Consider the following 23,752-nt stretch of genomic DNA (forward strand, 5'->3'; position numbering starts at 1 on the left):
TCCCCCCCTCACTCACAAAGTGGTACTGTCCAGTTCAACACAACAAAAGCATTATCTTTGGGCTACACTGCACATTATACACTTCCTGCCTGTGGACATCTGTTCTACAATGTGCTAGCAGAGAATGATACCCTTTGTTGGCATAATTGATCTCTTTCAGGCAGAGTACACCTGGCATTCCCCTTTATATCCACTGTATTGAAAAGGTGAGAAAAAGGTTAAGTGTGTTGTGTTCCTTTCACCATACTGTCGTCCAGCATAAGCTAGGCCCAGCTCCAGCTACACTTGATCCCTGAATCCACTTGTTTAACAAGCAATGCCTCATTTTTCACCTAATTATCTCATTCTGAAAATTAACCACATACTGTAGAGGGAAAACATTACTGTTACTTCAGTTTGTTAGCTAGTTAACGTTTCACACAGATTGCCAGGGTCCAGTAAGCAACTATAGTATTTGCGTTATAACTTGAGGCACGGCAAGGAGTCGTATACCAGTTAATACTATAGAGAATTGGTTAGGTTACTAACGTTGGCTCATCTGATGTTGTGTGGTCTGACTTTATTAGCCAGCTAATTTTCATACCATGAACTCAATTATCTGATTAGTAAAGTTGGCTAATGTTGCTCAACATTTCTCTGGCTAGCTGTCTTTCCAGAGTGCGTGCTGATGCGGTAACTTCTCGCTTCAGTCGCGTGCTGCATTCTGTTGTTATGTGAATGATTGTCTGAACCTTGGATAGAGCCAGTATTGCTCCAAACGCGCATCCCTCATTCGCTTACAGCCAGTAGTCATCCAAATCCCCCCCCCCCAACCTTTCTCATCGGATCTACACAAATCACGAAGGTCACCTACAGTGCCTTGCGAAAGTATTCGGCCCCCTTGAACTTTGCAACCTTTTGCCACATTTCAGGCTTCAAACAAAGATATAAAACTGTATTTTTTTGTGAAGAATCAACAACAAGTGGGACACAATCATGAAGTGGAACGACATTTATTGGATATTTCAAACTTTTTTAACAAATCAAAAACTGAAAAATTGGGCGTGCAAAATTATTCAGCCCCTTTACTTTCAGTGCAGCAAACTCTCTCCAGAAGTTCAGTGAGGATCTCTGAATGATCCAATGTTGACCTAAATGACTAATGATGATAAATACAATCCACCTGTGTGTAATCAAGTCTCCGTATAAATGCACCTGCACTGTGATAGTCTCAGAGGTCCGTTAAAAGCGCAGAGAGCATCATGAAGAACAAGGAACACACCAGGCAGGTCCGAGATACTGTTGTGAAGAAGTTTAAAGCCGGATTTGGATACAAAAAGATTTCCCAAGCTTTAAACATCCCAAGGAGCACTGTGCAAGCGATAATATTGAAATGGAAGGAGTATCAGACCACTGCAAATCTACCAAGACCTGGCCGTCCCTCTAAACTTTCAGCTCATACAAGGAGAAGACTGATCAGAGATGCAGCCAAGAGGCCCATGATCACTCTGGATGAACTGCAGAGATCTACAGCTGAGGTGGGAGACTCTGTCCATAGGACAACAATCAGTCGTATATTGCACAAATCTGGCCTTTATGGAAGAGTGGCAAGAAGAAAGCCATTTCTTAAAGATATCCATAAAAAGTGTTGTTTAAAGTTTGCCACAAGCCACCTGGGAGACACACCAAACATGTGGAAGAAGGTGCTCTGGTCAGATGAAACCAAAATTGAACTTTTTGGCAACAATTTAAAACGTTATGTTTGGCGTAAAAGCAACACAGCTGAACACACCATCCCCACTGTCAAACATGGTGGTGGCAGCATCATGGTTTGGGCCTGCTTTTCTTCAGCAGGTACAGGGAAGATGGTTAAAATTGATGGGAAGATGGATGGAGCCAAATACAGGACCATTCTGGAAGAAAACCTGATGGAGTCTGCAAAAGACCTGAGACTGGGACGGAGATGTCTTCCAACAAGACAATGATCCAAAACATAAAGCAAAATCTACAATGGAATGGTTCAAAAATAAACATATCCAGGTGTTAGAATGGCCAAGTCAAAGTCCAGACCTGAATCCAATCGAGAATCTGTGGAAAGAACTGAAAACTGCTGTTCACAAATGCTCTCCATCCAACCTCACTGAGCTCGAGCTGTTTTGCAAGGAGGAATGGGAAAAAATGTCAGTCTCTCGATGTGCAAAACTGATAGAGACATACCCCAAGCGACTTACAGCTGTAATCGCAGCAAAAGGTGGCGCTACAAAGTATTAACTTAAGGGGGCTGAATAATTTTGCACGCCCAATTTTTCAGTTTTTGATTTGTTAAAAAAGTTTGAAATATCCAATAAATGTCGTTCCACTTCATGATTGTGTCCCACTTGTTGATGATTCTTCACAAAAAAATACAGTTTTATATCTTTATGTTTGAAGCCTGAAATGTGGCAAAAGGTCACAAAGTTCAAGGGGGCTGAATACTTTCGCAAGGCACTGTATTTTGGATTCAAAACGGCGAATTTCGCCGAAAAGGTGACTAGTTTGCATCCCAAGGTTAAACCCCCCCCCCCCCCCAAACTAATACCTGGGCATTAGGTCAGAACCCTAACAGGGTTTTGGACCTAGGGTTTGATATCTGATGTATGTATGAAGCGTCTCCGAGCAGGAGTGCTGATCGAGGATCAAGTTCCTCCTGTCCATTAGGATATTAAAAGCAAAAACTAGACCTGCAGTACAATGAATACAGACGCTGGTCTGCACTTCTGTAGGGGTTGTAACTGTGTTGCTTACTGGGCTGTATGTAGTAGTCCTTGGCCACCAACGAAGTCATGGCAGAGAACTGGTCTGAGTGGGTGGTGGTGCGACGGTAGTCCATGTTGAGGCTCTCTCCGTCCTGCAGCTCTACCCGGCGCGCCGTGGCCTCGCGACCCAGGGGGCTGAACAGCTCACTGTGCACCACCGACACAGTCAGACCTAGACGGTTCTTCACGACAAACGGAGCCTCGTCCTTCTGGAAACTATCCGATGCCTGCTTGGCCGCCTCCGCAAAGGCCTGCCACACACACAAACACACCCAGGCATGCACATGCAAACACGTCCCCCCCCCCCCCCAAAAAAAGGCATTTTATAGAGCGCAATTTAACACAACAAGGCAAGCTATTCCATCACGACTCAAAAACAACCCACTTATATAAAAAGTAGCCCCCTTTTCAGCTAGACAATATAGACAAACATACAGTGCATTCGGAAAGTATCCAGACCTTTTTCTCCACATTTTGTTACGTTACAGCTTCATTCAAAAATGTATTACATTTTAAAAAATCCTCATCAATCTACACACAATACCCCATAATGGCAAAGCGAACAGGTTTTTAGAAATGTTTGCAAATGTAAAAAACAGAAATAGCTTATTTACATACAGTACCAGTCAAAAGTTAAGTTTGGACAGACCTACTCATTCAAGGGTTTTTCTTTATTCTCACTATTTTCTACATTGTAGAATAGTGAAGACATCAAAACTATGAAATAATGAAGTAACCCCCCAAAAAATTAAATTAATATATATTTTATATTTGAGATTACTCAAAGTTGCCACCCTTTGCCTTGACAGCTCTGCACACATGGCATTCTCTCAACCAGCTTCATGAGGTAGTCACCTGGAAAGCATTTCAAATAACAGGTGTGCCTTGTTAAAAAGTTAATTTGTGGAATTTCTTAATGCATTTGAACAAATCACTTGTGACAAGGTAGGAATGGTATACAGAAGATATCCCTATTTGGTAAAAGACCAAGTCCATATTATGGCAAGAACTGCTCAAATAAGCAAAGAGAAATGACAGTCCATCATTACTTTTAGACATGTTTCACAGAGTTCAAGTAACAGACACATCTCAACATCAACTGTTCAGAGAATACTATGTGAATCAGGCCTTCATGGTTGAATTGCTGAAAAGAACCTACTTCTAAAGGACACCAATAAGAAGAGACTTGCTTGGCCAAGGAAACACGAGCAATGGAAATCAGACTGGTGGAAATCTGTCCTATGGTCTGATGAGTCCAAATTTGCGATTTTTGGTTCCAACCGCCGTGCCTTTATGAGACGCAGAGTTGGTGAACGGATGATCTCTGCATGTGTGATTTCCACCGTGAAGCATGGAGGTGGTGTGATGGTGCTTTGCTGGTTACACTGTTAGTGATTTATTTAGAATTCAAGGTACACTTGAACCAGCATGGCTACCACAGCATTATTCAGCGATACGCCATCCCATCTGATAAGCACACAGCTAAGACAACGTAGTAGTTTCTTCAGGACAAGTCTCCGAATGTCCTTGAGTGGCCCAGCCAGAGCCTGGACTTGAACCTAATCTCTGGAGACCTGAAAATTGCTGTGCAGCGACACACCCCATAGAAAACTGACAGAGCTTGAGATGATCTGCAGAGAAGAATGGGAGAAACTCCCCAAATACAGGCATGCCAAGCTTTTGCATCATACCCAAGACTCGAGGCTGTAATCGCTGCCAAAGGTGCTTCAACAAAGTACTGAGTAAAGGGTCTGAAAGATTTCTGTTTTTTTCTATAAATTTGCAAAAATGTAGAAAAACCTGTTTCTGCTTTGTTATTATGGGGCATTGTGTGCAGATTTAGAATAAGCCTGTAACGTAACAAACTGTGGAAAAAGTCAATGGATCTGAATACTTTCCAAATGCACTGTACAAGAGTGCTGGTGTGTGACGTCATTGACTTACCGTTCCCAGGTTACTGAGCATGCCCAGTCCACACTTGGAGAGGGTGATGTTAAGTTGGTCCTTGCTGCTGATGCTGATGACAGTCTTGTAGTCAGGGATGCTGTAGTCCACTTCTTCTGATATACCTGTGTACTTCACTGGCTTCTTCTTCATCTACAGTTCAGGGGGATGCATAGCCGCTATGTGTGTGTGGTGGATATTTCCACTATCCGTATGAAGGATGTGTGTGGAACATGGGACAGTGTGAGTGAGTGAGTGAGTGAGTGAGTGAGTGAGTGAGTGAGTGAGTTACTGTATGTATGTATGTATGTATGTATGTATGCAAGGGTCACCTTTAATCCCAGGGTCCAAGGTCTGAATCCATCTCGGGTCTCGTCTTCTAGGGGCTCTAGCAGTGGCTCCCACACCCCCATCACCTCGTTGAAGTAGTGAACCTAAACACACCACACAATGTTACTGTACACTAAATGCAGTCTGACTAAACCCATGTTTTAGTTGAACGGAGGTTGTGTAAAGGTCATGTAGATGTGTAAAGGGTTGTGTAGAGGGATGTGTAGTGGTTGTGTAAAGGTCATGTAGATGTTGTGTAAAGGTCGTGTAGAGGTGTGTGTAAAGGGATGTGTAAAGGTCATGTAGATGTGTCAAGGGTTGTGTAGAGCTGTGCAGTGTCTGACCTCCAGGTTGAGCTGGCTGTGCAGGTTGATGAGGGTGCTCCAGTTCTTGACGTCACCGTGGAAGGAGGACTTGGCCAGGAGCATGGGGACGGTGCGGTGGCCCACCCCTGCCTCCAGTGTCAGGCAGATGGAGTTGATGGCCAACTGCAGGGACTCGCCCTGGGGAATCAGCGGGACCAGGGACTGGGCATCCTCGTCTTTACCCTCCTCCTCCAGGAACCACAGCTTGAGGTCCCTCCAGGACCGGCGCTCCCACAGGTCTGGGGGCACGGGGCTCTCCAGCTCAGACTGGGGTGTCTCGGCACCGGCCGGGCTCAGCACCGACTGAATGGTAATCACTGTGTTGATAATGATGGGCGACACCTGGGTGGGGCACAGGGAGAATGGAACGTGAGGCACATCACTCTGGTTTGGCTAGCTGGGCCAGAAATAAAAACACAGGAAAAAGGTGACTAAGGTCTAATGACCAAAATGATATGCTCCTAACAGGTACTAAGACGCTGGTTCCTGTCTTAAAGGGATGGTTTTGTTTTTGGCCGTGGCCTACCTTGAGTGTGAGTGCGTTGATGCAGACCTCCATGGCCTGCGGGGAGGTGGAGGACTGTGTGCTCTTGAAGAACACTTGGCAGGGCTGCAGCACAGTGGTCTCCTTGTTCCTCTTCTCCTTCAGGAAGGGGCAGGCCACCACCTTCAGGTCCTTGACCACCGCAGTCATCAGCTGACCGTCCAGGTCGCTCTTCATCACCAGCTCACACTCCGTGGTCATGACCAGGGCCGGGGCGTCGGCACGTGTCAGGTCGGCCACAAACACAATCTCGGGGTTCTTCACCAGAACATTAATCTCTGACTTTGCCACCACCCCCACTGGAGCTGTGTTACGGAACCAGAGAGGAAAGCAGGGGCGTGTACATTGGGCATCCAATCCAAAACTTCACATTGTGCAAACATGACATTTGTGGTGAATAATGTGAAGTGTGAAATTTGAATGTGTCATACCAGATTCCTTGGAGGCTGCGGCTGCAGTGGGTTTAGTGCTACTGCTGTTCTTGGGGGTGGCGGAGGAGAAGCCCTGCTGGCTGGCTTTGAGGAAGATGTCGGCCACAGTGAGCAGGAACTCCATGCTGGCACAGAGGTACACGTCCTGCACCACCGTGTCCAAAGAGGTGCCGTCGCGGCCCTGCTTGTAGTTCACCTCCACCATCACGTTCCTCTCAGCGCCCGGACGCATCGCCATCATCCTGACAGACAGAGGCCAGAGGGACATGATGAACCCTACAGCAAGGGAACTATCAACAAACCCTACAGCAAGGGAACTATCAACAAACCCTACAGCAAGGGAACTATCAACAAACCCTACAGCAAGGGAACTATCAACAAACCCTACAGCAAGGGAACTATCAACAAACCCTACAGCAAGGGAACTATCAACAAACCCTACAGCAAGGGATCTATCAACAAACCCTACAGCAAGGGAACTATCAACAAACCCTACAGCAAGGGAACTATCAACAAACCCTATAGCAGGGGCACTAACAACAAACCCTATAGCAGGGGCACTAACAACAAACCCTATAGCAGGGGCACTAACAACAAACCCTATAGCAGGGGCACTAACAACAAACCCTATAGCAGGGGCACTAACAACAAACCCTATAGCAGGGGCACTAACAACAGGGGCACTAACAACAAACCCGATAGCAGGGGCACTCCTGGTCAGGGATCCAAGGCACAAGAAAGGAGAGCGGGGGCTGTGCCGTTTTTAAATGACACTTCACGCCAATTGTAAATATTATGAAGCAGAGAACGCTCTCCTGCTCTCCAGTACCAACCCAAAGGAATGCCTTTGACCTCCAGGAAACATTTGCCGCCAAAGCTATAAATGACCAAGAAAGTAAATACCGGAACAATATTTCTAAGGTAGGAATATTAAGAATAGTCCGTGGGGATATAAATAATAATCATGTCATATCGCTTTTCATTTTGTGATGTTATTAAAAACTGTATGAACCAAATACTGTAACTTAGGAAGGAAACCCCCTTCGGCTGTTAAGTTTCCATACAATATGAAGAATGCTGAAACTCTTTTTGTTAAGATATGAATGTGATTTTAGTTCTCATGTCCCTTGCACATTAACTAAACCAGACCCCGAATGAGGTCAGAAGAACTTGTCAGTGTGATGGAACTGCCCTTTTCGACCAGAGTGCTTAAAAGGACTCCCTAAGAATTAAAATGCAGACCAAAAGATCTGAGACCGTGGTCCACACGTTGAAATGGTTGCAAACTCAACACAAGGTGAATAAAAACTCACTAGACCAAAACATTGACAGTCTGCAGCTGTGTATGTAAAAGGGATCTAGAACTTTGACTAAAGACACGAGGTGGAAGGAAGAAAATCCCATCTCAGACAGAGTCTCTGTTATGTTTCACTATATTGGATCACTCCAAAATATCGGTATCCCTCCGCGGCGGAGGGATTAATCCGAGGTGAGGATTTACAGATTCACTCCCGTGTACACCTGTGTCACGGCTGGGGTCCGCCTCTATATATAGACCCCATGGCCGAGACAAACGTTCTCTTTCATTTTCTCAGTGGACATCCGTATGGTTTGAGTTACAAACGTTCTGAAGTTCACTTGGTAAGTCACTGGTAAGTGTAATATCTTGCGTGGAAGTATACTCACTGGCTGTTTGCAGCTGGCCACATGGTCAGCCCCTCTTGAGTGCTCCACTGCCTGTTTTTCTCCCACAGGGGTCTTCCTCTGTGTTTGCAGAGGTACTGGGTAATTTATCCCTCACCGGGTTCCTATACCTCCAAGCGGGTCACGACATAGCTCTCTCACGACATAGCTCTCTCCACGCGGAGAGGGCGGTGGAGCACCCTACTGGATGCCTGTTTTGTGTGGTGTTCTCAGAACGTCTGCGCCTGACGTGATTGGCGGGCATGCGCGAGTGGGTCGGTCAGGCCCGGGCTCAGGCTGGGGACGAGCTCCCTCCCTCAGGAGTTGTGCAGCAGCGAGCTGTTAGTCCCTCTATTGGGCCCATTACCCCTCCCTGGAAACGTGGCCGGAGCCACCGCAGGCAGAACCCATCTGCTGCCAGTCCTGGACTGGGGCATGAGTAAGACTGCTGGGACCACCTTGAACAGAGGGTGCATGCCCTGCGTCAGGGTGATAGCTTCGATGGTGACGACAGCTGTTCCCTGTTGGACAGTGATAAGCTGTTTCTAGGGGACAATGCCGGCACTGTTCACCACCGTGAACAGGACTACCAGGTCATCAGAAGCCGCTAGTGGCTCGAGAGGCTATGAGGAGCCTACTCACTTGGATAGCCACTGCACTGGAACAGACAACACCACAGTGGTGGCTTACATCAACCATCAGGGTGGACTGAGGTCCCACTGCCTCAATCTTATAGCACGGGAGCTCCTTCTCTAGGCTAAGGGACATCTGGTGTCTACGTGCAACGCACGTACCTTGACATCCTGAACGTGACAGCGGATATGCTCTCGATAGAGGGCCCGCCACCTTGGGACTGGATTCCCAAGTGGTGCAGCACCTGTGGGACAAGTTCAGGAGGGCACAGATGGACCTGTTTGCCTCCCTGAGCAATGCACACTGCCCCATGTGGTACTCCATGTCAGAGCCACCAGGGCATCTGGGCCTGGATACTCTGGCTCACGATTTCCCCTGATCCAGGCTGTGCTGGACAGGACCAGGATGGAGGAGCATTGTCTGCTGCTGGTGGCCTCATACCGGCCAAGACGACCATGGTTCAGCCTTCTCCTGTCCCTGTTGTCTGGGACACCTTGGCAACTGCCCCTGAGACCCAACCTACTGTTTCAGGCCGGGGGAAACACTGTGGCATTCAAGACCGCACCGCCTTAGCCGCTGAACAGCATCAATGGTCCATGTTAGGACTACAGGAGGGAGTAAGGAACACCATGCAGAGAGCAAGGTGACCGGCTACAACCGCGGCATATCAGTTGCGCTGGTGGTTGTTCTGCTCTTGGTGCACTAGTATTGAGGTTGTGCCCGAGTCATGCATGGTGCAGTATGTCCTCCAATACCTGCAGTCTTGAATGGATGAGGGCTTGGCAGCTTTGCCAAAGCCAGCTTTCGAACCGCTGGAGTCTGCCTCCCTGAAACACCTCTCTATGAAGGTGCTTTTCTTGATAACGATTACTTCCATGAAGAGGGTGGGTGGGCTCCATGCTTTTTCAGTAAGTTCTTAGTGCTACCAGATGGACCCCGGTGGGAGGAGTATATCTCTCCACCCCAACCCTTCATTCCTCCCGAAGGTTCTGTCAGACAGGCATGTGAACATCCCTTTTATCCTGTCCGCTTACGACCCCGCGGCAGTGGCGGGGGAGTCTGGGCCTCCCTCCGGGCACTGGCTGCCTATGTGGAGCGGACACGGTCAGTGAGAACAACAGACCAGCTTTTTGACTGCAATGGTGAAAGAGTCCTGGTTGCTGGGCTATCAAGCAGAGGCTCTCTCACTGGATCGAGGACACAACTATGACAGCATACTGCCTGGCTGGCAGGCCAGTGCTGCGATCTGTGGTGGCACATTTAACACAAGGTGTGGCTGTGTCCTGGGCTCTACTGAGAGGAGTGCCCTTCGCTGATATCTGTGCTACGGCCAGCTGGGCTTCCTCTTGTACCTTTTGCTAGGTACTATTGGGTAACTTGGCACCTCCCTCTACGGTTGGTTCAGCAGTCCTGGGCATCGCCTCCCCTTCCGGGGACTGTGCCGGTACCCCGCCCCTTCTACATTGACGGCCCCTGCGTCTCGATCCCGCGCCGGGACTTCGCCACTGGCTGGACAGGTCCCTCTAGCACCGACTAAATCTGGTACGGGTACACCAATATATTGGAGCGATCCAATATAGTGAAACATAATGAAGGTTACGTATGTAACCACGGTTGTGAGCTATATGGATCACTCCAATCCTCTACGGTGCTAGAAGCGCCTCAGAAATGATGTAGAGAACGTGTCGCGGCCATGGGGTATATATATAGGTGCGGACCCCAGCCGTGACACAGGTATACACGGGAGTAAATCAGTAAATCCACACATGATGTATCCTTCTGTCGCAGAGTGATACCAATATATTGGAGTGATCCATATAGCTCACATAACTGTGGTTATACACATAACCTTCGTTCTATTTGAACACTCTACTACGAGACCAAAACAGGACAGTGTGACCTCTGGTGGACAGCCAGAGGCTTACACCCATCGAGCTATTCCCCTGACAGATAGACATCTACAAGTAAATACATTGCATTTCTTACCAAAACGGGCGGCGGCTCATGTGCAAGGTATATGGTTAATGTGAGAAAAGTTGCCAAATGTACGATAATTGTCCCTGCCCCCTATCGCTCTATTTTCCACACCCCCTTTTCCATCTTTGTGTAATAAGCCATCTTATCTGGTCAGTCCACTAGGGACTTTTGTCTCATGTAAGTATGTATGTGTATTCTGTGTTATTATTTAGGTCGACCCAATAATACATTACATCAAATCTGTGTAGAACTGAATAAATCAGAAAAGGCTGGTGTTCTTGTGGATTCAAGAAGTCTGCGACATTCAGAATGAGACTGATACGAGGTAATGATTATTAAGTGACTTATCGCTACATAATATATATTTCGGGAGATGGTAACTATAAACAAATTCTCCCTTGGTGCCCCAAACTCCTAATGAATTAATTGTTTCATGATTCATTTAATAGAGTAACAATTAAACATAGTTGATAAGATAAATAACAGTCCAATAACAGTCATCACATTAAATCAAAGTCACGACAGCACTAATAACAAACCCTACCATAAGTGCACTAAATACCTTGTAATCCGTTAGTCCAATTATGTTACATTGAGGAGTGAGACTAACTTTCTGTTCGACAGATACAAAGATACCATTCTCTCAACACAATTGACAAACTTTATCCTTACTCGTGGGTTTTGATGGACTGGGAGTGAGAGATTACCTTAGTTGCTTTGACTATGATGGGGCTGCTAACCAAAGCCATTCATCTTAGCTGTGTGACAGTCCTATGTGAGTAGACAGATGGTGAAGCTGTGATGAACATGATGCCACGCTGAAGAACACACACTGAGCCTCATACATCAACGCCAGCACCAAGTCACACAATCATATGTTCACAGTACACACACATCACTCTGTGGCATCTCTCCCAGGTTTTATGAATGTATAAGTAGGCTCAGTACCAAATCAAATGTATTGGTCACATACACGTGTTTAGCAGATGGTTTCGCTACACCCGCAGTAACAAGGTAACCGTGGGTGTGTCCTCTACCTGGCAGTGATCTTCTTGACCCTGCATCTTTTGTCGTCTAGCAGGCAGTCTGTGAGTTTGACGGAGGCCTTCATAGATCCGTCTGAGAACATGTGGACAGATGTAGAGATAGTCCCCAGGGTGAACTCAGCCAGCTTCAGCTGCTCATCCCTCGAGTCCAACACCTGCACCTTGGAGACACACACCAAAACGTCTCTGTCTGTGGGCGTAAGAATATCCAAGTGGATGGAGTTTTACATGGTCAATGGCAGTGTTTATGAAGGCGTGTAGTGGTGCAGTAGTCACCTCAGTCCCATTGGGGCTGTACAGGACCAGGGTCATGGAGTCAAACTTGAAGTCCAGTTTGAGTGTGCTCTTCAGCTTGGTGCTCTTCTGGGTCTCCACCACTGCAGCAGTTACCACCGTGTTGCCTACAGACAGGGTTCAACACAATTATAATAACAGCACAATCCCAGCAACACACATCCAAATTCAACCCAGACTGACACACTGCTGTCCTCACCGCTGGTGGGGTTAGTACCAGTACCTCCTGACGCCTGTGAGCCTTTGGTAGAGGCCGTGTCGGAGCGGTCCACAGTACGCGGAGGAGGAGGGGGGGAAGCAGAGTCTGACGTCTCTGACAGATTCCCACTCAGAGTCCTCAACACCACCGTCATATCATCCTGACCCAGGATCAGCTAGTAAGACACACACACACACACACCGTAACACTGATGCACTAGCCACTTTATACTATACTATGCCACTTTGTTTACATACTCATCTCATTTGTACATACTGTACCCGATACCATCTACTGTATCTTGCCTATGCTGCTCTGTACCATCACTCATTCATATATCCTTATGTACATATTCTTTATCCCCTTACACTGTGTACAAGACAGTAGTTTTGGAATTGTTAGTTAGATTACTTGTTATTACTGCATTGTCGGAACTAGAAGCACAAGCATTTCGCTACACTCGCATTAACATCTGCTAACCATGTGTATGTGACAAATAAAATTTGATTTGATTTGATCAACATTTCATACTAACATTTCATTTCACACACTAACATTTGTTCATTGAGAGTTGGCTTTAACGAACACACACGCATACACTCCGGCACACACACACACACACACACACTCACGTTCATTGGTTTGAGGTGAGCAGTGATCTCTATGTCGGGGATGCTGTGGTACCAGGAGGCTGACAGGTTCCTCTGGATGGACAGGTCCAGGTTGACCGGCTTCAGAAGCTGGATTTCCCCCTGAAACCTCCCCTCCTCAAAGGTGGTTCTGGACAATCAAACAAACAAACAAACACACACACAGCGTTACAGGTTCTGATTTGCTGCACATCTGGTGATGGACCAAATATGCAAAAGTACGTGAAATAACACATAGACGTGTCAATAGTTAATCAACACTTCACATCCCAGTGCAAAAATGAAGTAGTCCTTTCATTGTAAAACAACTACGCATCTATGACGTTTAACTCCCATCCCTTGTACATCTACAGAATGACTTGACTACCAGTGTGTCTCTCTCTCACCTGTACATCTTGAGGTCGCTGAGGCCCACGGTCATGGTGTCCATGACGGGAGGGATCTTGACGTGCATTTGGGAGGGGACCATGGCGAAGCGGTTCTTGACCGTGACCATCCCGAGGTCGGCCACGATGACGTTGGCGGAGGACGACGACTGCGGCAGGAAGACGACGGGAGCGTTGAAGTCCACGTCCAGGGAGATGCGGGTGCTGCGCTCAGCCAGCTCCATCACCCCTGTGGCTGCCTTCTCCGCTGCCTGCACCGTCACCTCAGCCAGGGCCTCCTTGGCCACCTGGAAGTTGTTGATGAAGGCCTGGGGGAGGAGGAAGAGGAGTCAGGTCATGTGACAAAGTGCTTGTGGATCGTCATAGCACTCAGGACAATAGGTTCTGGGGCATTTTTGTACCGGTATTAGTAAAGGTACCGGTTCTCAAAGAACAGGAATCGGTTAGAAGATAGAAAGGTGGAATGAAGAAAGATGGAGGCGGGTCTCTTACCATGATGGAGGAGACAAACTTGTTGAGGAAGATGACCTGGATGCAGCCCACCGTCAGGGTGACGCTGGTGTCCACTTTACCCATGTCTAGATAGGCGTCGCCCTCCGTGGCTTCAGTGTGGTTCACCATGCGGAAAGCAAACACCTCCTCATCGGCTATGGACACACACTAGGACACAGAATTCGTACCGAAATACTCATTAGAATCACACCAGCAAAAAGCTAAAAATGATTTTTGTTTTGTCTTAAATCGCAACTTCTCGGGAATGTTCCCCCTCGACTGGGAAAATAACATGTTAACAAGCGCCCTGTATCCGAGGCTACCTGCTTGTACAACGCCTCCTTATCACAGTCCAGGATGACTATGTTCTTCAGGTTGGCCAGAACCTCTACCGCTTTTTTCCTCATCAGCACCTCCGACACCAGGCCTGGAACATAGAACAGAGGTAGAGAGAACAGGTAGAACAGAAGGAGGAGGGGTAGGACAATTCTAGAACATAGACAGGTGTTTCAGTACAAGAGCCAATAAGACACGATCATCAGTGGTTTATATATGTCTACCACAAGGTGGCACTAGTATCATTATAATCTGTGTGTGTGTGTGTGCGCACGTCCTTCAACACATCACACAAACACACATGTTTTTGATATTTGATGCAGAGGCCATCATAAGTCATGCATGTAGCTGCTGACTTTATGTTGTGGACATGTGTTGTAGGCGGGGACTTGTGTCAGGTGGCCTTTACCCTCGATGCGGATCTCTGCTATCCTGTGGCTCTGGCCTCGGATGAAAACCTTCAGACAGTTGAGATCGGCTCTGATGTGCAAATTCACCACATCCTCAAACTTTGACTTCTTAGAAGCTAAGGAGAAAGGGGGCAGAGAGACCTTTATGTCGTCAAAACTTCAAAGGACCATCGATGAAGATGACTTTGTTGGTGCATCAGAATACATCGAATGTCAAGTGGTGCATGAAGATGGTATAGTAATGTACATCTGGTTTAGCTAGCTAATCTACGTATTAGGAGAATACGCATCTACTCAATATCTCCACATGCAACAAACATATTGGAAGTATATGACCTAACCGATGTCTCTTCCACTTTCAACTACCTTGAATCATGAATTTGTAAATCAATATCACAACGCGGAGAAGTCTAAGCTTCAGTAAGCAGAACCTGTTCCATGAAACGGATAGTTACAGGTTTTTTTTGCCACAGCCGATCCCTCTTTCTTCTCGCCTTCCTCCCCCTCTCCCTCGTCCTCCTCGGGGATGGTGGGCAGCTCCTCCTGGCTGGGCGCCACCTCCTTGGTCGGTGGGAGGAGACTGATCAGGAAGTTCATGGCATTGAGCAGAGCCTCCGTGTGCAGGTGTATGTCCAGAGACGAGAAGTTCACCTGAGACGTCACACACAGACATACCACCTTCACTATGAACCCACACTTATACAACTAGGCAGAGAAGTGAGATGTTGAAATTCCAACTGCGGGTTAACACAGTTGTACTGTACTGTATTGCAAGACATTACCTTAACTGATTGTTCAGTGTTCTTGTACTCAGACTTGAATTCTGGCCCATTCTTATCAGCCTGAAAGAGACACTGATGCTATTAGACCTGCTCTACTGTTAAATCTACATTGGATGAAGAATGCAAGACGACAGTGTTGACTGTTGGAAGTGTTCACTGTGTGTGTGTGTACCTTAGTGTACTCCAATGTGAGGAGGTCATCCTCTGTGTTGTCTAGAGTGGTGATCAGGTGCACTTTCTTCTCCTCTGAATCTGAAACAGTTTACAAAACCAGGGAAAGTATATCACACATACGCACGTCTGCAGACATGCCACGCACATACAACTACCAACAACATATAACAATGTTTAATCGTGTGATAGGTATATATACACAAAATGTCTTCACAGTCCAAGCGCAGCAAGGTACACAAGACGGTCCTGCTAGTGTTTCAAAAAAATGTAATCGCAGGAAAAACACAGTTCTGAGAGCACCAGGTGCCAGAGATGAACATCTATGTAAAAAGCATAGAAAGAGGGGTGATCTAAAGACGCAACTAGAATGGCTTGCGAACAAACGTTACTAGAACAGCGCCTTTGAATGCTGACAGCGAAATGAAGTTCATTTGAAAACCAATTGAATAGAGCTGGTTTCAAACAGCATTTCAAGAGCATCTCCAGAAAACAGACACATTCAAGTTTGAACTACCTTCCGCTCACTTCGACATTTACATATTTACTTCAATGTGTCCAAAATTAGATCACAAATATTTTCCCCCGATTGTGAACTTCTGCCTCAGTTGACAGCTCTACCAGCCAATCCCTCACTGACCCATGTACTCGGGGCACTCCAGGCAGATCTCTCGTAGGAACGTGTAGGATGTCATGTCGAAGGTACGTAGCTTCAGCTCGGTGCCCAGCCCCTCGATGTCCAGGTGCAACACTGTGAGCTCCTCGCCTCCAGAGAGACGACACAGCTGAACGGATAGCTAGACAGCAGAAGAAGAAGGGAGAGGAGGTTGAAATTCATGCACGCACACATACGAGCTCCTATACTAGCAATCAGAGAACGAGAACGCAACTAAATGAAGTGTTTAGGTACTCTCTCTCTCACACACACTGATGTAGATGAGTTTTAACCATACTTTGCTGATCTCAAACGTCATGAGGAACTCGGTCATGTTCTTCTTGGGGTCTTTCTTGACCAGACCTCTCCTCTTGACTGAGTCGGAGCGCTGCAAGGGGCTGGGCATGTTGTCAGGGAAGAACGGACGGTCTCCTATAGGAGAGCTGGGAGCATCGTAGAACAGGTCCTCCTCTGAGCCTGCACACACACACGCGTAATTGCCACACTGTGTGTATGCGTATTAAAGTACATAATCCATTTGTAATGTGAACAGGGCTGTGTGTGTGTGTGTGTGTGTGTGTGCACATGTCTCTCACCTGATTCCCATATTAGGGAGTTGCGCAGTTCAGCCATGGTTGGTTTCCTGGGGGTTAGCTGAGGGGTGTATGACTGCTTTAAAGCCTGCGTCATGAACACAAGCAGAGATTACACACCGCACATAGATTTCTATTGGCTTGTCTATCTACACACAAACACAACACACAGAGTCGACCTACAGACAGAGTCGACCTACAGACAGAGTCGACCTACAGACAGAGTCGACCTACAGACAGAGTCGACCTACAGACAGGCAGAGATAGAGAGGCCCAGTAGAGTTAGCACCTTGGATGTTGAGTGAGCGTTGGTGCTGCGCGGGGCCGGCCTGCTCTCTGGCAGCGGGATGCTGTCGATCAGCTCCAGCACGCCCCGCACCTTATCATCAGAGATCCTCAGAGACAGGAGGGGCAGCTCCCCGGAGATTTTAAACCTGACACACACACACTTTATTCCTATCATTCATCTGACCGGCTATTTGACAAACACCATTACACAGTGGCTGACTGTCCATCACACCAACCCGCACCCCCACCTTTCCCTCTTACTTGGGCATGCGGGAATCTGTGACCACCATGGCTCTGCTGAACACCACCTTGACGTCGACAGGCTCCAGGATGTGGAGGGCCGACTGCCTCAGCTTACGGGCTTTCTTCCAGTCCCCATCTAAACACACAACAGCCACTGGCGCCATTAAGCCTCATTTATAGTCTACCTAATCACCAAACGCAAGGACACAATAAGCTACACAAAAGGTATTTCATGCGTAGTTGCGTCACATTACAATTTGGGCAGCAAACTTTCAGATAAGTGTGTGTGTGTGTGTGTGTGTCTCCATACGCGAGTTTGCGTGTGTGTGCCTGCGTCCGTCGGCGTGCGTACCTGGTTTGCTGTAGAGGAACTGAAGGCTGCTGAGCTGGACGTCGAAGCTGTCGTAGGCCCGGGACATAATGTCCTCTATAGTACTTCTCCCTACAGAGAGCTGTGGCAGCCCCTCTCTGCTCAGACTAGACACCTGATAACACAAGACAATGCCATAACACCTGGGTGAAGAGTCCTGTTCATTAGGCAGGGATTGACATTAACGGTTGCCTGGGGCAAGTCAATTAAAACAGTCAGGCAAGTGGATCCTTCTCTGTGGTCAAATTGTGTTGAAGACAACTGTTAGTGTGTTACCTCTACTGTAACATTTTCAAGGTGAATTTAGTGACTCACAAGAAGAAGAAAAAAGACAAAGTGTGTTGGATCATAATTCTCAACTTCTCCATACATCGTCTCTCAAATCACTCAAGTCCAAACCAACCACTCGCACTGAGCACGTTGAAGTGACTTACCTTGAAGTGGCCCAGGTCCAATAGCATGAGGTTCTGGGTGGAGTCGTAGAAGCCGGTTTGGGGAACGATTACGTAGGAGGCCATGAGGTTGACGTTCAGATCCAGAACCTTCTGGGTCTCAATCACGTACATCAGTCCTGCAGACAACGACATAGAACGGAGGGCATACTTCAACATGTTCTTACATATGGATACGAAACGGGAGGGAGGCGTGCCAGGAGGAAGTATGGGGTGGAGGTTGAGGTCAAAGGCTTGTATCCTGTCTGATGATTCAGAGTAAAATGTCCATAGAAAGTCAAATTAGAATAGATCTCTGTTTGGGTCTGCGGCACACGTAAAAAAAATCTATCAGTGCCGTGGTTTCTTGTGACAGGCCAGGAGTGCGAGTGTGGCCTGTCAGTCAGAGCTAGAGGCGGGGCTCTGACCTGTGGAGGTGCGGTCTCGGAACTGCTCCAGCTTCATGAGAGTGGCGTTGGTCAGATCGTCCAGCTGGAGGTCATCAGGCGGCGAGAAGAACGCAGACATGCTGTTTACCGTCACCTGCCCGGAGAGGGAGACAGGTATCCATGTTGTTACACACTCACACAAAAACAGGTGGTGCAGACTTTTGTTCTAACATGCCTGATTGAACCGAGGAACAACAGGAATACAATTATGTACACAGGACACACACACAAAAACGCACAAACAAACACACTCACAGCATCATAGATGATCTCCAGAGGCTGGGACTCGACGCGGAGCCGCTGATCAGCGCTCTCATCCAGAGGGTTGGTCTCAAACAGGATGTCCAACAAGGGCGTCCCCGTTACCGTGGCAGCCTTCCTTGACGACAGCAATGTGGGTGCCGGCCGGTTACTGGCTAGTCCTGTCACCTCAAACAGACTGAGCTGGGCCGACAGCCTGAGAGGAAAAACCGCATCAGAACCAAGGGCAGAAAGAAGTGGGGAGAGAGTTGAGACCGAGGTAGAGAGAGAGAGGGTGGAAGAAAGAGGGAAACGCAGAGAGAAAATATAGACAAACTGAGAATCGCAAAATGGTGGCACAAAAAAAATCAAAAATTAAATGCCAACTATAGTGCATCCCATTGATAAGGCACTAAAACAGAGCAGAGAAGGAAGGGGAAAGTATTTAAATACAGGGTTTTTTCAGAAGCGTTAAACGTTACCGGTATGTCAAGTAGAATTGGGCATCATGTCAGGTCTATTAATATCTATCTGCAACGTTCTGAATGTTTCACCTTTGGGAACACACCCCAGAGGGCATACTGTACTTACTTAATGGCTTGTGCTCCGGGCCTCTGGGTCAGCATGGATTTCAGATCTTCAACTGTGAGTTTGAGGATTTCATTCTGGTCCTTGTTGTCTTTCATTGAGACAGACATCCTCTCCATGTGGAAATTAATCTTCATATCCTCAAACTGCACAAACAAGACCAGAGAGAAAAGGGAGACTGAACCGTGTCCTGGATTATCTCCCTCTCTTTTGGAGGACGGCAGGGATTGTGATACAGCCCTACAGTGTGTGGGAATATACAGGTCGCAACTCACGTTCTTTGGCAGGTTATGATTGACAGCGATCTCACTGTAGCCGATGGCGGTGTAGAGTTTGGCCTTCTCAGCAGAAGTCATAAGCTCGTCGAAAGCTGAGGAGGGAAAAAAAAAAAAAAGTAATTCTCCATGCGATGTGGAAATGTGTCTTATGATTTACAATAGCAGCATTAAAACATCAGGAGGACCTTATCCAGATTACTTCAAATCAACTTCACAAAAAGGAAGAGTGCAAAATGCGGTTCCAAGTGCACGGTTAAATCAAAGTCAACCACATTCCCATCCACATTTTATATGCGAGTGAAGTCATATCGTACGGAGAAGAAAAAAAAGTATAATCACGACACCTGTGATAGAAACAGGAAGTTCAGAAAATGCCGACAGATCATTTGTTCACGCTCTCCTTTTGTGTCTGTAAAATAAATGATGCGAGAGATGCCGGTGGAAACGCAACAGACATACATGAACACCTTTGGTCCAAAACCATCATCTTGAGAACCTTGTCATCAACGTGATTCAATACTTCATAAGGGTGGCACAGGACAGGTTAAATGCCCAATTGGAATTATTTTTGTCCAGTGTTCTTTCATCCTGGTTCTGGAGACTCACAGGGTCTGCAGGTTTTTACCTCCAGCCCAACATCAACACCATTGACTCAACTAATCCACTAGATTCCGTTTAACGGTTATCTTATTTTCATGACCGTCTTCGTCGATAACGGTCGGTTACACGGTAATTGTGTCAGCCCTAGTTACACACTCAATGGTTCCCCAGGACCAGGATTGAAGAACACTGTTCATCAAAAATAGTAACTGCAGCGCATTGGCATGCTCATGACACACTGATGACCAGCTGACTGATTGGCCTGGTGGTCTTTGCATTATCATAGGGGGCGGATTCGGAATGTATTTCCGACCCCTTGACTTATTCCAATTTATTTTGTTACAGCCTGAATTCAAGATGGATTAAATTGATTTTTCTTCTCTCACTCATCTACACACAATATCCCATAATGACAAAGTGAAAACATTTTTTTTTTTTATGAAAATGAAAAACAAAAACATCTAAATTTACATAAGTACTGTGTTCACACCACTGAGTCAATACTTTGTAGAAGCACCTTTAGCGGTGAATACAGCTGTGAGTCTTTCTGGGTAAGTCTAAGAGCTTTCCACACCTGGATTGTGCAACATTTGCCCGTTATCCTTTTCAGAATTATTCAAGCTCTGTCCAATTGGTTGTTGATCATAGCTAGTCAACCATTTTCAGGTCTTGCCATAGATTTAAGTAAAAACTAATGCGGCCAATTAGGAACATTCACTGTCTTCTTGGTGAGCAACTCCAGTGTAGATTTGGCCTTGTGTTTAGGTTATTGTCCTGCTGAAAGGTGAATTAATCTCCCAGTGTCTGGTGGAAAGCAGACAACGACATTTTCCGACGTTTCTTTTTTATCCTGAAAAACTCCCATCCTTAATGATTACAAGCATACCTATAACATGATGCAGCCACCACCATGCTTGAAAACATGGAGAGTGGTACTCAGTAATATGTTGTATTGGATTTGCCCCAAACATAACAATTTGTATTCAGGACAAAAAGCTAATTGTTTGCCACATTATTTGCAGTATTATTTTGGTGCCTTGTCGCAAACAGGATGCATGTTGTGGAATATTTGTATTCTGTAAAGGCTTCCTTATTTTCACTTTGTCAATTAGGGTAGTATTAGGAGTAACAACAATGTTGTTGATCCATCCTCAGTTTTCTCCTTTCACATCCATTAAACTCTAACTGTTTTAAAGTTACCATTGGCCTCATGATGAAATCCCTGACCGGTTTCCTTGCTCTCTGGCAACTAGGTTAGGAAAGACGCCTGTATCTTTGTACTGACTGGGTGCATTGATACACCATACAAAGCGTAATTAATAACTTCACCATGCTCAAAGGGATATTCAATGTCTGCTTTTATTTATTTATTTTTTCATCTACCAATAGGTATGAGGTATTGGAAAACCTCCCTGGTCTTTACGGTAGAATGTGTGTTTGAAATTCACTGCTTGACTGAGGGACCTTACAGATAATTGTATGTGTGGGGTACAGAAATCATGTTCAACACTATTACTGCACACAGAGTGACTCCATGCAACTTGTTACGCACATTTTTACTGCTGAACTTATATAGGCTTGACATAACAACAGGGTTGAATACTTACTGACTCAATATCTTCCAGCTTTTCATTTTGTAATAAAAAATAAAACATAATTCCACTCTGACATTTTGAGGTATTGTGTGTAGGAAAAAAATAAATATAAAATGTATAAATTTTTAATTCAGGCTGTAAATAATTGTGGAAAAAGTCATGGGGTGTTAATACTTTCTCAAGGCACTGTATGTACAAAATGGAGCATGGCGATTGGCTACGGGGGCGATCTCACCTCCGGTCTTGACCTCCTTGGCCTCGGCGCCACAGTCTCCTGACCAGCCGGACCACATCCAGCCCAACCAGCCCTGAGATTCCTCCTCCTCCACCTTCACCCCCGGACGGAAGATACGCAGCCCCGCTTTGCTTGCCTGGAAAGACCGACCAGCGCCAGTCACAGTTTATACATAACACTTCAGCCTCAACCACTAGCTAGAACCACTTAGTTCCACTGTGACCACGTGTTGCACTGGTGGTTACGCTACAGCAGTGTGACTGAGCAGGGTCATTTCAGTCACGCTTTTCTGCCATTTTGAACAAATTAGTTAGTAGACAGACAAAACTGAGTACAGTACATACAGAGAAGACGGATAGTTCATTAGGGATAATTCAACAGATTGCTCAATCCGTACCTCCATCTCAGCTTGCTGCCTGGCCAGAGTGATGTTAAAAATATCCAGAGTCCGCTCAGGCTCCTGGGCACACGGCAAGAAAGACGGATCGTCTAGTCCATTAAAACAGTTCCCTGACCATTATGGAAATCCATCAATTACTTAAAAAGGTAGACTCAGCAAAATGACGTTGCCACGAGCAGCACCGCAGATACTGAGATGAGCAAGATGCAAGACTTCGCTCTCACACAGTATCTGTGTGCACAGGTTTGCTTCACACTGTTACAGCTTGGTAGCTAGGGGACCAAAACAGTGGAGAAGAGCGTTAGTTGTTGAGGAAATTGACCACTATGCGGTGTACTTTCTGCATCTACGTCATGTCGCTGAGCATACCTTTAATGTCCATCATCAATCAATGCAGCAGAGTAGACTGGGAATGCAACTCAGAGCATGAGGACTAGGCCCTTCTCAATCTCCACCACACCTGGGTTCAAATAGCATTTTGTTTCCTTTCAAATAGTTTGAACACTTGATTGAGCCTGGCTGGTGTGCCAGATGGGCAGGGTTTGCACTTTGAGGACTATGCCATTGGTCCTATTACAGACAGGCAGGCTCAATCAAGCACTGCTCAAGTTTTGAATAGAAAACAAATACTATTTGAACTCAGGTCTGGGTTGCACTCATTAGGGAACGCAACAGAAAACTTTTCAGAACTGAAAATGTTAATGAGTGTTTCTTAATGCCCAGGTAGTCTCTCCCTGTTTCAGTTCATTGTCTTCCATTTGGTACCTAATGAACATCGCCCTGATCTCTACACACCTCCAGCTCCCTGAGCTGCTTCTCAGTGGGCTTCTTGCTGGTGATCTTGGCCTTGTAGAGCTCTCTGTACTGCTTGACTGTCTGCCGGTGGCAGCGGATGTGCTGCCACGACCACATGTGCAGCCGCGGCTTCACGTCCACCTCCATGATGCCTGTGATCACATACTGCCACCTAGATGACATACACAAGCAGTGACAGTCACAACAGAACCAGCACGTGTACATCACGATAGCTCAAATCGATTGAAGGAAATGTATCTTATACTGGATGGCATGAAACAATCAATCAAATGCATTCACTCATTCACCGTCTAAACAGCAACAATAACCAACATTTTTGTCGGTGTGACATTTTTTTAGTAGAGGAAAGAATTGTAAGTAAAAGAAAAAGTGTGAGAGCTGACCATAGATAGGCGTTGGTGTGCACGTGGACTTGCGGCCGGTATTTCCTGTAGGGCAGGTTGCGTGACATCATATCCACTGATCCCAGGAGCTCCAGAATGCTGATGTACTGGAGAGAAGGAAGGGGTGAGAGTTCAGGGGTC

At 46.5% G+C, this 23,752-nt stretch overlaps 1 protein-coding gene across 10 annotated transcripts in view; it reads right to left on the bottom strand.

The window, feature by feature from the left end:
• Positions 1-23,752, bottom strand: part of LOC139389852 (intermembrane lipid transfer protein VPS13A-like) — a 58,755-nt gene that overhangs the window by 29,266 nt on the left and 5,737 nt on the right. For 5 of the 10 annotated variants that reach the window (XM_071136834.1, XM_071136830.1, XM_071136839.1 and 2 more), the window contains exons 12-43: positions 23,612-23,718; positions 23,208-23,379; positions 22,410-22,472; positions 22,013-22,148; positions 19,580-19,674; positions 19,308-19,450; positions 18,732-18,933; positions 18,456-18,570; positions 18,031-18,167; positions 17,579-17,711; positions 17,245-17,362; positions 16,985-17,129; positions 16,699-16,783; positions 16,401-16,579; positions 16,088-16,244; positions 15,449-15,528; positions 15,277-15,336; positions 14,950-15,145; positions 14,494-14,610; positions 14,072-14,175; positions 13,749-13,916; positions 13,257-13,564; positions 12,853-13,000; positions 12,221-12,395; positions 12,004-12,128; positions 11,719-11,888; positions 6,389-6,630; positions 5,940-6,262; positions 5,393-5,755; positions 5,051-5,152; positions 4,719-4,871; positions 2,764-3,025 (exon numbers count right to left, since the gene is read on the bottom strand). In XM_071136834.1, the coding sequence (XP_070992935.1) occupies positions 2,764-3,025; positions 4,719-4,871; positions 5,051-5,152; positions 5,393-5,755; positions 5,940-6,262; positions 6,389-6,630; positions 11,719-11,888; positions 12,004-12,128; positions 12,221-12,395; positions 12,853-13,000; positions 13,257-13,564; positions 13,749-13,916; positions 14,072-14,175; positions 14,494-14,610; positions 14,950-15,145; positions 15,277-15,336; positions 15,449-15,528; positions 16,088-16,244; positions 16,401-16,579; positions 16,699-16,783; positions 16,985-17,129; positions 17,245-17,362; positions 17,579-17,711; positions 18,031-18,167; positions 18,456-18,570; positions 18,732-18,933; positions 19,308-19,450; positions 19,580-19,674; positions 22,013-22,148; positions 22,410-22,472; positions 23,208-23,379; positions 23,612-23,718 (5,083 nt within the window). The remainder of the gene's footprint in view (positions 1-2,763; positions 3,026-4,718; positions 4,872-5,050; positions 5,153-5,392; positions 5,756-5,939; positions 6,263-6,388; positions 6,631-11,718; positions 11,889-12,003; positions 12,129-12,220; positions 12,396-12,852; positions 13,001-13,256; positions 13,565-13,748; positions 13,917-14,071; positions 14,176-14,493; positions 14,611-14,949; positions 15,146-15,276; positions 15,337-15,448; positions 15,529-16,087; positions 16,245-16,400; positions 16,580-16,698; positions 16,784-16,984; positions 17,130-17,244; positions 17,363-17,578; positions 17,712-18,030; positions 18,168-18,455; positions 18,571-18,731; positions 18,934-19,307; positions 19,451-19,579; positions 19,675-22,012; positions 22,149-22,409; positions 22,473-23,207; positions 23,380-23,611; positions 23,719-23,752) is intronic. The other 5 variants (XM_071136835.1, XM_071136832.1, XM_071136840.1 and 2 more) reach the window with 3 other exon arrangements.

This window comes from Oncorhynchus clarkii, chromosome 30 (assembly GCF_045791955.1).
Source record: "Oncorhynchus clarkii lewisi isolate Uvic-CL-2024 chromosome 30, UVic_Ocla_1.0, whole genome shotgun sequence".
Taxonomy (NCBI): Eukaryota; Metazoa; Chordata; class Actinopteri; order Salmoniformes; family Salmonidae; genus Oncorhynchus; species Oncorhynchus clarkii.